The sequence below is a fragment of the Ceratotherium simum genome, chromosome 7 (assembly GCF_057802395.1).
Source record: "Ceratotherium simum simum isolate JZ-2026a chromosome 7, ASM5780239v1, whole genome shotgun sequence".
NCBI lineage: Eukaryota > Metazoa > Chordata > Mammalia > Perissodactyla > Rhinocerotidae > Ceratotherium > Ceratotherium simum.
The window spans coordinates 49,583,670-49,599,132 of NC_141906.1; the positions used below are offsets into that span (position 1 = coordinate 49,583,670).

At 43.1% G+C, this 15,463-nt stretch overlaps 1 protein-coding gene across 2 annotated transcripts in view; it reads right to left on the bottom strand.

The window, feature by feature from the left end:
* The window catches only part of MAML2 (mastermind like transcriptional coactivator 2), a 337,748-nt gene extending 322,969 nt beyond the window's left edge, over positions 1-14,779 (bottom strand). For both annotated transcript variants that reach the window (XM_087433621.1, XM_004427419.3), the window contains exon 1: positions 12,957-14,779. In XM_087433621.1, the coding sequence (XP_087289747.1) occupies positions 12,957-13,469 (513 nt within the window). In that variant the 5' untranslated portion in view covers positions 13,470-14,779. The remainder of the gene's footprint in view (positions 1-12,956) is intronic.
* Positions 14,780-15,463: the final 684 nt, after the last annotated feature.

Genomic DNA, 15,463 nt, shown 5'->3' on the forward strand with positions numbered 1-15,463 from the left:
TGAGTTTTAAGGGCTTAGGGCTGCCCTTGGGAAATAGGTGATTACACTCTCTGCTTAGGGTTTTAGTGATAAGGAAAAAAAAAAAAGAGGCAGTGGATTGAATTCCCCTCCCCCAGGCCAATTTCTCAGTGACTTTCTTTTGTAGTTCCCCTTTAAAGCGGAAACATATTTAAAAAATGAAGTGGTTACACATACAAAATTCCATCCATTAATCTGCATTTTTCAATTGTTATATTTATATGAAAGAGAGAGACAGACAGAGAGACAAACAGATGGGGAGACCAACGTATATAGCTAAAACGCTAGTCAATTCCTGAGGAAGGAAGGCTCTACAAGAATATTTTCCTTTTCATTTTATATTTTATATTTCATGTACTTATTTCATAGGGGTACTCAGCTGGGAGTCTTCTTTACCCACAGAAATGTTGCAAGTGTAGTTGAGAGGATCTGGGAAAAAATCAGTGTTCCCTCTAAAACTACATTTAATGAATCAAACTCCAGCCCTACAACTGTGTTTCTCATTCTGGAACCCTAAACTCCAACAAACAGGGTCACATATGGAGTGATTTGTTCATTACTTCTAGGAAGGGTGTTAAGCAATTAATATGGCTGTGTGCTCGCCCTTTACCACAGCTGGACCTTGTTCCCAAGATTAATTCAGACCCTCCTCACTAGTACTTCCTATAGAAAACAAAACAAAATATTCACACCCTTGTCACCTCTCTTTCTCTCAATTCTGCCAAACAGATATATTTAAGGAGAGAATGATGTTTGAAAAACAAAAGCAAAATATGAGGGAACTCATTCCAAATGAATCAACCCAAAAATGGTCTCAGAGGTGATCCACGCCACTCATCAAGTGTCCCTCATTATTCTTCCAAGAAGGGAAGCAAGTACCAGGAAGGTAAAAAGACTCGACTAAATTGCACTACTAGTTAGTATCAGTGGGAGAACTAGGACCCTCAACACCCAGTTCCCAGGTCAGTACTCTCTTACTATATCACTAGTAAGTACAGTAAGTACAATATAGTATCATTGTATTGCTCCCTCTGTTTATCCATTTATTGTGAAGTGTAAGATGAGAAAAATGAGGCACTTAGAATAATTTGCTACCAAAAAAAGTGATAAGAGTTTAGAAACACTGCTCTTCAAGACAGAATATGCTTACTCTTTCCCCTGTATGCTGTACTAGCTAGCAAAGTCTTCTGTGACCTAGAAGATCGAATGCAATTACATTGCCCATATATATTTGCTATGCTGTTTGACTCTCCCAAGGGCAGCATAACAGTACAAGGGGAGTGACATCTTTATGAGGTTAACCCTTTTCTATTTTAAGGGTAGACTACTGAAGGCAGATGTGTTCCCTGGAGCATAACAAGAATGCTGGAAATTTGGTAGTTAGGAGGAATGACAGCACCAGGCCATCATCCATGGGGGGAAAAATAAATTGTTGTTCAGAGGAACAGTGAGCTGTGGAAGCCTATGAGAATGTTGATGCCCATGAAGAGAAAATCAGATGACAAAGGAAGAGGGGCTTGAAATTATAATATGGTGAGAAGAGACAAAGGAGAAAGCAAGGAAGCTAATGTGTGTTAAGCTCTACCATGTGCTAGATAACGTGGTAGGTTCTTTCATGTATTATCTTATTTAATCCTCAAAATGTTTTCAGACAGTCTCTATCATCACGAAAAGCAGAAAATGAGTCTCAAAGATGTTAAGTAACCAGTCCTGGGGTAACACACCTAAAGAGGTGGAACCATCTTCCATGCTAAGCTTTTCCAGCTCTGATTCAGTTAACCTTTGCTAAGTTACAAGCCACCCCAAAAACTTAGTGGCTTAAAACAATGATGTAATATTTCCTATGATTCTCTAGGTTGTCTGGGTAGTTCCTCTGCTCACTCATGTGGCCGCATTGAGTTGGAGGATTAGATGGTCCAAGATGGCCTCACTCTTATATTGGCAGTTGGTGCTGTTTAGAAGCAGAGGCATCTTGGTTCTCTGCAGGTGGACACTCATCCTTCAGTTGGCTAGAACAGCTTCTTTATATGGTGGTCTCAGTGTTCAAAGAGGGCTTCTTTCTTTTTAACCACTTTATTGAAATATGATTGACATATAAAAAGATGTACATATTTAATATATACAACTCTATGAGTTTGGGGGTAAGTATACAACCATGAAACCATTACCATCATTAAGGCCATAAACATACCCATCCCTTCCCCAAATTTTCCCCTTCCTTTCTTTATTATTATTATTTTTTTTTGTGGTAAGAACATTTAACATAAATTTACCCTCTTAACAAATTTTAAGTCCAAGAGGGCTTCTTAAAGCCCATCCTCAGAAGTAGCACAACATCATTTCTGTCACATAGTCTTGTTTAAAACAAATCACATAGTCATTCAAGATTCAAGGGGCAGGCTGGCCCTGTGGCTTAGAGGTTGAATGCACACGCTCCACTACTGGCGGCCCGGGTTGGGATCCTGGGCGCGCACCGACGCACCGCTTGTCGGGCCATGTTGAGGCGGCGTCCCACATACAGCAACTAGAAGGATGTGCAACTATGACATACAACTATCTACTGCGGCTTTGGGGAGGAAAGGGGGGGAAAAAAGGAGGAAGATTGGCAATAGATGTTAGCTCAGGGCCAGTCTTCCTCAGCAAAAAGAGGAGGATTGGCATGGATGTTAGCTCAGGGCTGATCTTCCTCACAAAAAGAAAAAAAAAAAAGATTCAAGGGGGGCAATAGCATCCACTTTTGGTGGGAGGGGTGGTAAAGTCACATTATAAAGGTATATGTGGGATGGAAGGAATCACTATGATCATTTAAAAAACAATCTACCATAGGCTCTAAAGTCCATGCTACTTCTATTACCAAAACTTTAAAAAAATCCCAAATTGTTCTTAATTGTTCTTTCTATAGGTTTATAAAAAGTCCTTAATAAAAGGACTACTTTCTATAAGTAGGAGTAGATGTCAGTAGATGTCTGGAGTAGATGTCAGAAAACTTGGGTTCTAGTCCTACCTCTACTACTATGGGATCTTGGAGTATTTTCTTTTAAATGCACTTTTTTTCACCTATGAGAAAAGGGTTTGGTCTGTTTTCTCTCTAAGGGCTCATGCAACTCTATAAATTGATAGAATGGTGTCCTAGTTTTAGATCAATATGAGCTAGCCCTCTTGGGGGATGGACAGGATGGAGAAGAGAGAAGGCTAGAAATGAGATGCTTTCTATTTTACAACATACTACTCCCTTTCATTGCTGGTGGTGCAGAATTTGGGAGGCAGTAAGCAAAGGAAACTCCTTCCCATGGGTGGTTGAAATCTCCCATGGTGTGGGCGCTGCTCTGACCATTTCCACTTAGTATATGCTAAACTGGAATGGGTCCTCCAGCATTATACCAAGGATTAGAGTACAAGTCCTTGCCCTAAGGGATTCTAGACCCCTTAGACAAAACAATTCTCATGCAACACACAGTCACACCAGCTAAGCAGACAGCAGCGGTGAAAAGGCTCCTGAGCTGGTCTCTTCCTGAAGGAAATGCTTAGCTGGGAGCTCTCTCAGAAAGATACTGTTGCCTAGTCTATGCAAGATCAGGTTCCCAAGGAGAAAACTAAGGTTTAATTTAGCACAAAGACAGCTCAGAAACTCTCTCCGGGGGACTGAGCCTGCAAACAGATCCACATGCAAAGAATCTAAGCGAGAAAAGGAAGCTGTCTTGGGTGCAATGGCTCCAGGACTGGGGCACATACTTTAGCGAACTATTGCCTCTGCCCGTCGTTTTTGTCGGGAGCACCGCTGCTCCTTGCTGTTTACTCTTACGTCTGTACTTTGCACTTTTTCAACACTTCTGTGAAACAACCAAATGGGATAATACCACGCACACATACTTTTTGCTGTCTGAAATTACATAGTGCGGCGTGGCAATCAAATGTGCAAGCCTTAGCTGGTTTAGCAAGTATCAGTCCACTTAGGCAAACAACAACAACAACAAAAAACTTAGTTTCTCAGTTGCTTAGCCAGAGAATGATTTTAGTTTTACATAATTTAGACTCCAGAGACCTCCAGAAAGGAGCAGTGTACACTTCAGCATGGCAATCGTCATTCCAAAGACACAGTACAGTACATATTGTATTCAATTAAGCCACTTCTTTGCACTCTGGTTACCATGACTCTAAGAGATTATTCTGTGTATCCAACAGACTCCTGGTAAGTTATTAGCAGTTGCAGCAAACTTTTCCCTTAAGTAAATTTTCTGGGAAAAAAAAGAAAAAACCCAGACATGTAATTAACTTTCTGTTCAAATTCGTCAGAACTACCTGAAAAGAACTCTGTTGTACAATGAGGAATTAAAGGTATTGGGCTTCATGTGGGTGAGAGTTATTAGTGTGCTAATACTATCCACACACATGTGGAAAGATCCACAACTATAACTCAGCCACATTTCAGATAAAAGAGAATTTTTTAAACAACAATGTTAATGATTCCATATTAACATATGAACCCACCATAATGACTCAGGAAGTAAGAACATTCTTTAAAAAAATGTAAAACAAAACAAACCTGACATGAGTTTGACTCTACATTTCCTAAGAATATTATCCTTCAAGAGGAGGAAAGGCATCTAAGTTTAAATGATGGGGAATAAACAAACTAACAAACAAATTTTGACTACATTCTTTGCTCTGAGTTAGAACCCATAAATCCATCCTTGCCCAAACATCATCTACCCAACAAGAGTATTCTTATTCTAATCTCGTCACTTCTTTATAGAAACATTGTGCTTTTGATTAAGAATTACCATCACTAAAACCTGCTTTGAAGCCTTGGCAACATTTTTCTCATGTTTCTTATGGAAAGTCACACTTGAGGAGGTACTGAGCTAAGAGATTTCAAGCTAAGAACCACGTCAAGGCATGAAATTTTCAACATGCTCCGGGTGAGGGCTGGGAAGAGGGCATATTCGTGGTACCTGTTCATTTGCAGCTGAAGTGAGTTAACTGATTCCTTAGCAACTTGAGCCAGATATCTGGCTTTCAAAAGCATAAATTTAAATCTCCACAGCAGGGGACTTCTACCTCTTTGTGACTCTGTGACCAGATTCACTTCAGAATTATTCATCAGTCTGAATTAATAATTCAGTTAAATTGGTAAATTTGGACTATTCAGTTTTAATGATTCCAAACTCTCAATAGACACTTTAAATTTCTCATTGACCCACAAAGCCCACAGGCCAAATTCGCCAGATAACTGAATGGAAACCAAGTCTCTATTCTAGAAGAAGTAAGGAGTCAAAGAAACACTCACCCTAGTCAAGTTCTAGATTAAGAGTCCTAGAATCTCAGGAATGGAAGAGATATTAATCCTGTTCTCAAAAGAACACTATTTGACCCATTTCAGAGAAATGTAAATCTATCCCAGATGACATCTCCATATTAAACCATTTAGGGAAACTGGATAATACAGTATCCCTCCCTCACCAATTGAAGTAAATATTAATGAGAAGAGCCATGCCCTTCCACAAAACATGTCCCTGATGCACTTCTGGAAATAGAGTCCTGGGCTGGGAAAACCATGAATCTGATTCGAGTATGTCACCTCTCACATTAATAACAACAGCAGCTAAAATTTATTGAGCTTCTACTAGGTGCCAGGCACTTACCTCATTTACTCAACAACCCTTAAATAGTTCTACTACTCTCATTCCATTTCAAAGATGAAGAAACTGAGGCAAGAGAGTTTAACTGACTTAACAAGAAGACATAGATAGTAAGTGATAGAGCTGCGATTTGAAACCAGGTAGTCTTGTCTCTGACCCCAGGCTCTTAGACAGAATAGAATAACGGCTGTTCTACCTTGCTTCCTAATAACAAGCTGACTTTAACACTTCTATTTCCAACCTGCGGCACCCCTTTTAGACTGAAAATTCTAAGAGGACAAGGGCTATGTTGAATTGCTCATTAATGTATCATGGCATAGAATAGCTGCACAATGATTCTTTATTGAATTAATGGATAATTTTCCCAAACTTTAAAAAGCACCCATGTCCACAGTCTTGATATGAAATTTCAAAACCTTCACTAAAACCATTAAGACCCATGGAGAGGGCCGGCTCCGTGGCTTAGCGGTTAAGTGCGTGCGCTCTGATGCTGGCGGCCCGGGTTCGGATCCCGGGCACGCCCCAAGGCACCACTTCTCCGTCCAACGTGAGGCCGAGACCCACGTACAGCAACTAGAAGGATGTGAACCTATGACATACAACTATCTACTGGGGCTTTGGGGGGAAAAAAAATGAATAAATAAAATCTTTAAAAAAAAAAAAAAAAAAAAAAGACCCATGGAGAGCGTAGTGAATGGTAAATATTGTTATTTACCCATTTTCATAGTTAATCCTTTTGCAATATGGCTATGATAGGGCCCAACTCTCCAGACTTCTTCAAGCGTTGTGGAGAATACGTGAACTTCTTTCTTCCTCCCCTCTACAAGGAACTTGAACAGCTTTTATTCTTTCACATCTGTCCCTTAGATATGTGGAGGAAAGGGTTGAAGCTGGCAGCCATAGGTAGACAGCCCACTAGCTACGGTCAGCATCCCAGCCTCATGCCTTGAATCAGGGAGGGAAGGAGTTGTTGGCTTTTCTCCTCTGTCATCTATTCCATAGGGTACCTTCCCTGTGCCCTGTAAACATGGACCAAACAGGAGAAATGGCTATCTGACAGAACCTTCAGGCAAGTAAAAGATCTACAACACATTTGCATTAAAAAGCAAGCAAGAAAGTAAACAAATCTCAAAGACCACCTGGAATCACTTCTCATAAATTTCTGCACACGATTGTTTTGTTAATGAAAAGACCTTTTCCAAGTTAGTAAACTAGCAAACTCTTTTGTTGGGAAGATCAGTTTACACATGAAGAGCATACACTTTTACCCACAGGGCAATTCTTATTTGCCCTGGAAGGCCTCGTGAGCCTGAGAAGAGAGGTGTAGTTGGTTCTGCTTCTTTGAGTTTCTCTTCTGTGTCTAGCTAGTGTGCTTTTAAAACCATCTCCTTTCCATGCCAAAGGCCATGTCATGCTGCATATAACTCACTGTGAATGGGAGAAGTGTGTAAATAGCAAGGCATTAAGCAGCTCAAGGGACTTGAAGATAGGTAATACAGAACACTTAGGCAATGCACTATGAGAAGAGGCTGCTGGAGGGGAAATGTAATACTTGTCTTCAAGTATATGAAGGATTATTACTGCTTCATAGATGCTGACTGCTCTGAGCCTTCCTTGCTTTACCACTTTCCAGGGCTTCTGATTTACTCTTGCCAGAGCTCCAGACCCTCCAGGGAGTGGATCGACCTCACTTGTCCCCCTCACTACTCACATCCCACCACAGTGTCAGTCAGGCTCCACTCTCTGCCCCCAAACACCTAATGTTCATGCCCATCTGCACTTGGCTACCCCATTCCACATTTCCATATTGTCTCCCTCCTCCCAGGGCCTGCTGGTGACCCACATTCTCCTTAAAGGTCTCCCTGGCCTGGGTTTGAATCTCTCTCCTACCAACCACTATCAGAACCCATGTTTTGAGCACCTCCTATGTGTCAGGCACTATGCTGACTGTCTTGCTAAAGAATATTAGCTTTACTTTACAGATGAAGAATACTGATGCCCAAAAAGAATAAAATTATTTCCCCAAGCTCATACAGCTAGTAGGTGTGAAGTACGGATCTGAACACAGGTCAAACTATAAAATCTATGCATTAAATTCTTCCATTTTCTATATCTCTAAGCCTTGGTTTCCTTATTTGTAAAATGGGGCAGATGTTGCTTACTCACCTGTTTCTATTTTAAGACATTACATAAAATAAATAATGAAAGCGCCTTATACATTCTAGGGCTCAATAAATGTTTATTCCTCTCTCCCTCTGATTTTCTATATCAGTTTTGGTCCATTCTACCTAGTGAGTACTGTCACTGTTACTTCATCTATGTGGTCTGGATTTGCCTACCAGACTGTAAGTAAGCAGGGACTGTGTCTTTAGCTGTATTTCTCTCTATTCTCCCACAGAACCTGTTAGAGTGTGAAGGAAATTAGCATGAAAATGCAGAAGAAAGAATTTAGAATTGTTTTCCTTAAACATGATCCTGCCTATGAACATATATAAGGGACTGGATTAAAGAACAAGGAAGTACTAGATTCCACTCAGAATGGTTTAGCTGCCCTACAGAGCAGAACTAGATGATTTTTTTTCAAATTTCCTTCTAGACGTCTTGAGCTTATATAGCAGTGCAGAAAACACACACACACAACAACAATCAAAACAAAAACAGCTAATCATGCCCACTCGTTTAGTCATATTTAATTGTTTTGTCTAAGAACATTAGAAAACCCACGTTTGTCTTGGTACTTACAAAAGGTTTACAGGTATAGGGAAGTCATATAGTGCTAAACTTTAAGGTTTAGAAAAATTTGATGAACATCATCTAGCAGTGACATTATTTCAAAGAAAGCAGATGCCTTCTATAAACAAACATTGGCCTAAACATGCAAGATAACTTGGTTGACATAATATCATTTTGTTGTCAAAACAAGCTTTTTGTCAATTTTTGATAAAGGATTGTACCAACTTCTTTCTCCACTTGAACTCTTTTGCCTTTGTGAGATCTTATAACAATATTTACTTGAAAGAAGTTGTAGGAAGGTCCTGGATAGATAAGAACTCTCCCTTTATTACTTCGTTCTGGAAAACAGAACAAAAATAGGTCAGTTCTTAAGGAAATGATGGCTACATATATAAATAATGTAAATACTCCTATCACTGTCCCTGGGAGGACATTTATCATGTAGACATCTACAGACACCCAATGAATTGTTTCTTCTCAGCCCTTCACTTAAAGCTCTCAAATTTTGAATTGTCAATTGGAAACTTGATTATTATCAGTTAAAAATAACCAGGGAACTCTGGCAATGATTTAACTTGTTTGACTTTCTTAAGCTAACAATTAACATTTTAGGCTATTGTTGACAAAATATTTAACTTTCCCATGCCATTTGTGCAAACGACTTTTCTAATTTCCTTAGATGCTCTGGTGGACACACCTTTCCAAAGCTGCTCAGGTCCATGCAGGGGCCGGTAAAGAACGTGCATTCCAAGACCCTAAACACTTTCGTAGCGTTGCACATTTTAACTAGGATTTCCTGGGACCTTCGGGACCACTTAAAGACACTGATATCTCAGTCTTATCTTGACAGCACTAAATTTGAAATGCCAATCCCTTTATTTACAATAAAAGCTATTTCAGCATTTAAAACAGACAACTAAAAGCTTAAGTATACATTTAATCCCTGGAAAAACTGGTATTATGATTCGTTGTTTAGTAATTTATTATTAGTAATACTAGTAATAATGCCTTGCATTTCTGCTGTGCTTAATTTTTTCCAAAGCCTATTCGGAAACACAAATTTATTTGCTTCTCTCAACGAGCTAGGGCAGCATTATTGTTCTTCTCTGTTTTACAGATGACTGCTAAGTAATTTGTCCAGGTAACCCAGCTGGTTAGTGATCAAGCAGGCACGGAACGGAGGATGCAGACTCCTTGTCTGATCTGCTTTCTTTCTTCCGCACTGCATTAGTGAAAAGATAATCTCTAAAGCCAAAAATGACTTGGAACCACTTATCTACCCATCCTAGCAACACAGTCTATGCAATAGAAAAAGAGTTTGTCTCAGGCAAAAGAGAAAGATTAATAATGCATCACGGAAGTTCGAAACCTTACTGTTCCACGGACCAGCAATTATTTAGTTTCATAGTTCATTCAAAGATTCAAACACACTTCACCATAAAATGATTTAGTGCCTAAAGCCTGCTCCAAGTGGTTAGAAATGCAGATCTGCTCAAAGCCCTACAATCCAGGCCCTCTGAAAGGCCCTGTTCCTGCAGTCTCTGCAGCAGTGGGGCTTCCCCTGAACTTGCACTTGAGTTAAATGAAAAAACTGGCTAAGGGCTGCAGAATTAGGCTCTCAATGTGGACAGAATTAGAACTGGCTTGGAGGTTATTCTTGCGTTGTTCTTGAAACTCAGGCTATTGAAAAAACTCATTATATATTTCTCGCAGGATAACACCCCTCAATGGCAACAGTATCCCACAGAACAGAAGTTCTCTTTTCACTGTCATTCAGCAAATATTACTGACTATATTCAAGGCATTGTACTAGCAGGTATGCGGGATACAGAGCTTTCATCTGAAGCCACAGCGCATATTTGATTTTAGATGATCAATATTCACTCCCTTTCTGCAAAGGACGTTTATGGCCACTTATGGCACATGAATTAACAATTAAAGTGATACATTCAACACACCCAGACAGAAATAAATCTGCTTACAGACACGGTAGCAATAGAATTAAGAAAGAATTCTGACACTCATACTTTGCAAAGGCCCCTTGAAATTAATAGTGTTTCTGAAAATAAGTGAGACCCGCAGATCTAATGGGCTTGGTGAATCACTCCCAAATGCCCAGGCCTCCCTTCGGACACAATGTTATCAAGTCAATACAGTACTTGCATCACCATCTCTGAGTACCCTGCTGAGTAACAAAACACCAAATTTAGAAGCTAAAATGGAGACGGGAATTTCCAATAACCAAAAGGAGGTGGTGGTGGATCACCCCTTGCAATGCCACACATTTTCAATGAAAAGCAACCATTGGAAATGGACTGAAGTTCCTCCTACTCCTTACTCACACTGCACCTCTCATCATCACTGTACTCGGAGAGGGAGCTCCTCTAAGTGAATGTTTTAGGAGATGGTTGGTAGTTGGGAGAGAGAAGAGAGATTCCCTCTCAGGACAGGGGTGGCTTGTCCCTTTGGCTTCCACAGCAGTAAACCTTCAGTCGGGAAAAGGCCAGACGCTGTTCTCTCACTTCCTCCCAGCATGGATATTGCCATCGTCAAGTTACAATAACCACTGAAGTTGGTTTCATTTCGCATCCCAAAACCCCCAATAAAAAGCAGCAGCTTCATCTTACTTCCAAGTTGGAGAAAAGCAAAAACCAAAAGAATGAGGCCATCAGCAGAGCTGCCACCTTCCTTGCAGAGGCTGGGATGTGAAGGCCACATCCAGTCTTGGCACCCAGGACAGAGATCAGTCTTCGCCACTGAGAAGGGCTGGGCCCTCGTTCCTGGTATCATCCCCAGAAACACTTACCAGGAGACTGGGAAGCACACAAAGCCGTATTATTGCAAGACTTGCAGACAGATTATAAATCTACTGGGGACAATCAAGGCATTTAGATACTTTTGGCTGCAAATGCCAGTGACACACACACACACACACACACACCTCATTCTTCTCTCCATTTGAGGGATTCTTTACCCTTCTCCTTCACCTCAGCATCTCTCTTTCACGAAACAAACTCCCATTGCTCTCCTAGGGAATTCCAGGGAGAGGTGGGGATAGAGCAGGTGGTAGGGAAAAGGAAATTAGGCCTTGAAGCTCTAATATAACCCCACAGGCTAACTGTATTCAAGGATAAAACAGCAAACACTGGCCAGTTTAACTGTTAGCAGTTATTTTTCATCTGGAGTTGGCGCCAGGGAGTTGCAGTTCTGGGCATTCCAAGCAAAATGTGTGTGTGGTGGGAGGGAAGAGCACCATCCTAGCCCCCAGAGTTTCTGAAAACTTCATTACCACAGACTCAGGCCAGGGATAAGGGGGAGCCACAAAGAAGCATCCTATGGGCCTGTCTGGAGGATGTCCTCTCCCTAGAGCTCCTTTTCAGGATCCTTTGGAGGAGGAGTTCCACACAGTGCCCTCCTCTCCTTTGGGCTTTTTGAGTACTTTTGGGCTTGTATGGCCATTTCCTGTTGCCGGCTTGCATTAAGCCTGGCTTGGGCAAACTGGAGCTGTGCTGTGAGCAGACACAGAACTTCAGGTGCCCCACAGAACACAGAAATGGAGGAAGCTCGCAGGGCTGCAGGGCTGCAGGGCAGGGCTCCACCTTCCACCCAGAGGCCATTGGCCCAGCAGCTTCGGGGGAAGCCAGCACAGGGCAGGCAGTCACCTGACCAGGACTGGCACCAAGAACCAATGATTCAAGGGATACTCCCTCTAGGATGGGGTGTGTCTGTGCCTCTGAGGAAGAACTTCCAGCCAGAAACTTAATCAGAACTTTCAGGTTTGATATCCTGTCACCAGGAGTGGCTAAAAACAAGGTACTTCCTAGGACGACTGCGTGTAAATAGCCCCGTTGCGCCTGCCCACTTTAATGAATGCTCTAAATTGGCACCATCTGATGTAGTGCCTGTGAAAAGAAGCTAGATGAGAGAGGGGAGCAAGGGAGTCTGTAGGAAATCAGGGAGGAGGACTCTCAAAAATATTCCCTCACTAGTCTTTGGGATATTTCCCCCAAATTTTGTTTTTGACTGAGGGGACACTCAAGGAACTTGCTCTGTGTTAGAGATCACCATTTATGTTCCTTTAACCCAAGGAGAAGGGGCCACTTCAAAGGGGGACAGGGAAATGGGACAAAAAGAAAGGCTTTGATAAAGGAGGCTGGACTGATAAATGCTTTCAGGCTGAAAAATGGCTTGTTGGGCCTAATCAGAGCTGGCTAGCCAAAGCAGGAGGATCCTTATACAGGGCCTTCCTTAGTGGCTCAGATCCTACCAACTTGTAGCCACCTCTGCTACAATCCATGGACCTCAGAGAGCCTCTGGAAAACTCAGGCTTCCTACCACTTAAGGAATACTCTATAGGTGGAGGAAAACCCATGAATGAGCACCAGCAGAACTTGATGAGTGAGAGTACAAAACCACACAAACAGCGCACTCAATGGCCTTTGAGGTAGTCGGGTGACATCTTGGCCCTTTTCGCTGCCCGCCACTCAACATTAGGCCAAGGCAAGCCCTACCCTCACAAAAGGCCACACGACCAAGCCAGAATCATGAGAAAACCGGGTGCCTTACCGCAATCAGGGCTGAGTTCCTCTGGTCCCCTGGGGTTGAAGCTGGTGGCTGCTGCTCCCCGTCGATCCCACCACCGCCACCATTATTGCTACTGCTCAGCAGGTGCTGCTGGTGGTGATGGTGATAGTCTGGTGGGGGCGGTGGGGCTGCTGTTGCTGCTGCTTGGGAGGACGTAGGAGGGGCAGCAGGGGGTGGTGGAGGGGCTGTAGTGGTGGCAGCAGTGGCAGCGGCCTTGGTGTGTTTGCCAGCCTTCCTTGCCCCCTGGCCATGCTGTACAAGGCTCAGGAGCTGCAAGGTGCTCTCTCTTTCCCGATCTGAGCTCTCAGCCCTACCACGCTCATAGCGTCCTTCACAGCTCAGGTGGTGCTGGCGGCAGACGGCAATCCGAGCCCGGAGGCGCTCCACGATAGCACTATGCACTCTCGGGGTGACTGAGCCCCCTCCAAGGAGCCCCGCCCCAGGGGCCCCCCCTAGCCCTCCTGCGGGGGCCTGTGGGGGCGCTGTGTCCCCCATCTTACTGGATACAATGATTGCTGCCTCTGGGATGGTGAGGTGGAAAGAGGCTACTGCTGGCTATTACAGCCAAATCTGGTTTTGAGGATGTGAGCTCAGTGTTCAGGGCCACATGAATAGAGGTCTTCAGAGGTTGGGGGGAGCAGTGGAGAAGGTGTGGGGGAGGGGAGTTAGTAAAAAGAGGGTGAGGAGAAAGAATAGAAACCAATTGCAGAGGGTAAGTTGGAAACAAACCCTGATCAACTTACTCTAATTGCATTTGACAGCTCTGGCGAAGTTGGACAGAGTTGGTGGGTTTTTTCCCCCCACCAAGCTGACAAAAACCACTAGGTACTTTGTAAACACACGATCTGGGGGTTGGAGCGAGAATTCAGGGATTGTCAAGCCAGAGACAGAAACAGACAGCAAAGGGAATTGAGAGAGGTATTAATAGAGAGCTGGACTCCCCCTCACCTAGTTGTTTCGGAAAATTCTTTACGGGGATGTTTCTGCAGAGAAACACATTTCTACCACCGTCTGTGTAATCCGCAGCCTTTACTTTTCCTCAGATTTAGAAAAAAAAGTGCTGTTTCAGAAGGTTTTTGAAGTCAATGTTCAAAACGTACAAAAATCAAGAGAGATTGTCTTTTGGCTTTGAATTTTTCCTCCCTTTCTCTTTGCTCCGGTGTTTTCTCCTCTTTGGGGTACTGTAGGATGTTGTCGTCTCCCAAGAGAGAGAGACAGCTTTTCAATTGTTAACAATGTCAGTAAATGGACTTTTGGACCACGCTTTTTTCCTTAGCTAATCCAATCACCGGTAAAATCCTCATTCCCTCTAAGGTTTCCCAGCCTTAAATGAAAGCAGTCTGAAGTCGCTAGCCACTGAGAGAGATCCTTCAACACATTTTTTCTTTCCCGCTTACGTTTCTATTCCTCACCCCCAGCTCTATTCTAATACAGTATCAAGAGAGACAAACTCTTCCGAGAGTAATTTACAAACGATGGTCAAACTTACAAACTTCCAGCAAATTGCACCGAGTCATGTCCAGCCACTTTTCTGTCCACTTTTGTACATTCCATCCCCGGCCAGTGGATCTGAGGGTCTGGACTCGCAATAAGCAATGTGGTTCTATCTCTTGTATTGCTCCGCTTTATAGATGGAAAAAAAGTAGCTTGTATTTTCCTTTCTCTTTCCCGTCTGTTGTTAGCCGCTTTGCTGACACTGGCTCCACTGCCCGGAGTCACGGCGATACACAGGCTTTCATTGTGCTCCGATAGGAGAGGGAGAGAAAGAGAGAGAGTGAGACAGAGAGGGAGAAAGAGAGCCAGCAAGCTGCAGATGGGGGTGGGGGGGGGGCGGAGGGGGCGGGCAGGAGAGCTTATCCGAGGCTCCCTGGTGGAAGGCTGGTGCCACTGCACGAGTGAGTAATTGCAGCCAGACACCGGGGAAAGGGGAACGCAGAGGGCCTCCCAGTGGCTGAAGAGGTAAATCCCAAAGCCTGCGCGTGTCAATAGCGCTCACTTAGCTCAGCTTCAGACTTGGCTAAGAGGGGAAGGCTGGGGAAATTCCCCAACCTCCACACAACTACTTCACCAGCCCTAAATGTTGAAGAAATTCCCGGCCAGGGAATGTATTTTCCCTTTCAGACCTACATTACGCCCCCCCTCAGGATATCATTTTCATTTTTCAATATGTTGTCGATGAGACCACTGAGCACCCTAGCGAGAGCTGGGTGAGCACCGAGGAAATGTTCACTAGTATAAAGAAGACGTAGGAGTATGTGCGTGTTGGGGGCGGGGTAGAGAAGGGAGGAAATCACATTGTTAGCTCCTAAAGGGCAGGCGGGTGTCTGTCTACCCGCCTGCCTGCTTTGTGTGTTTCTGGATACATCAATCTGGATGATCACAAACAAATCAGTAGGAATAAATAAAATATTTTACAACGATGAAATTACCAGTACCAGTTCTAGAAAAAAAGGTTTTTCTTTGAAAATACTAGATTGCCTATGACAAAC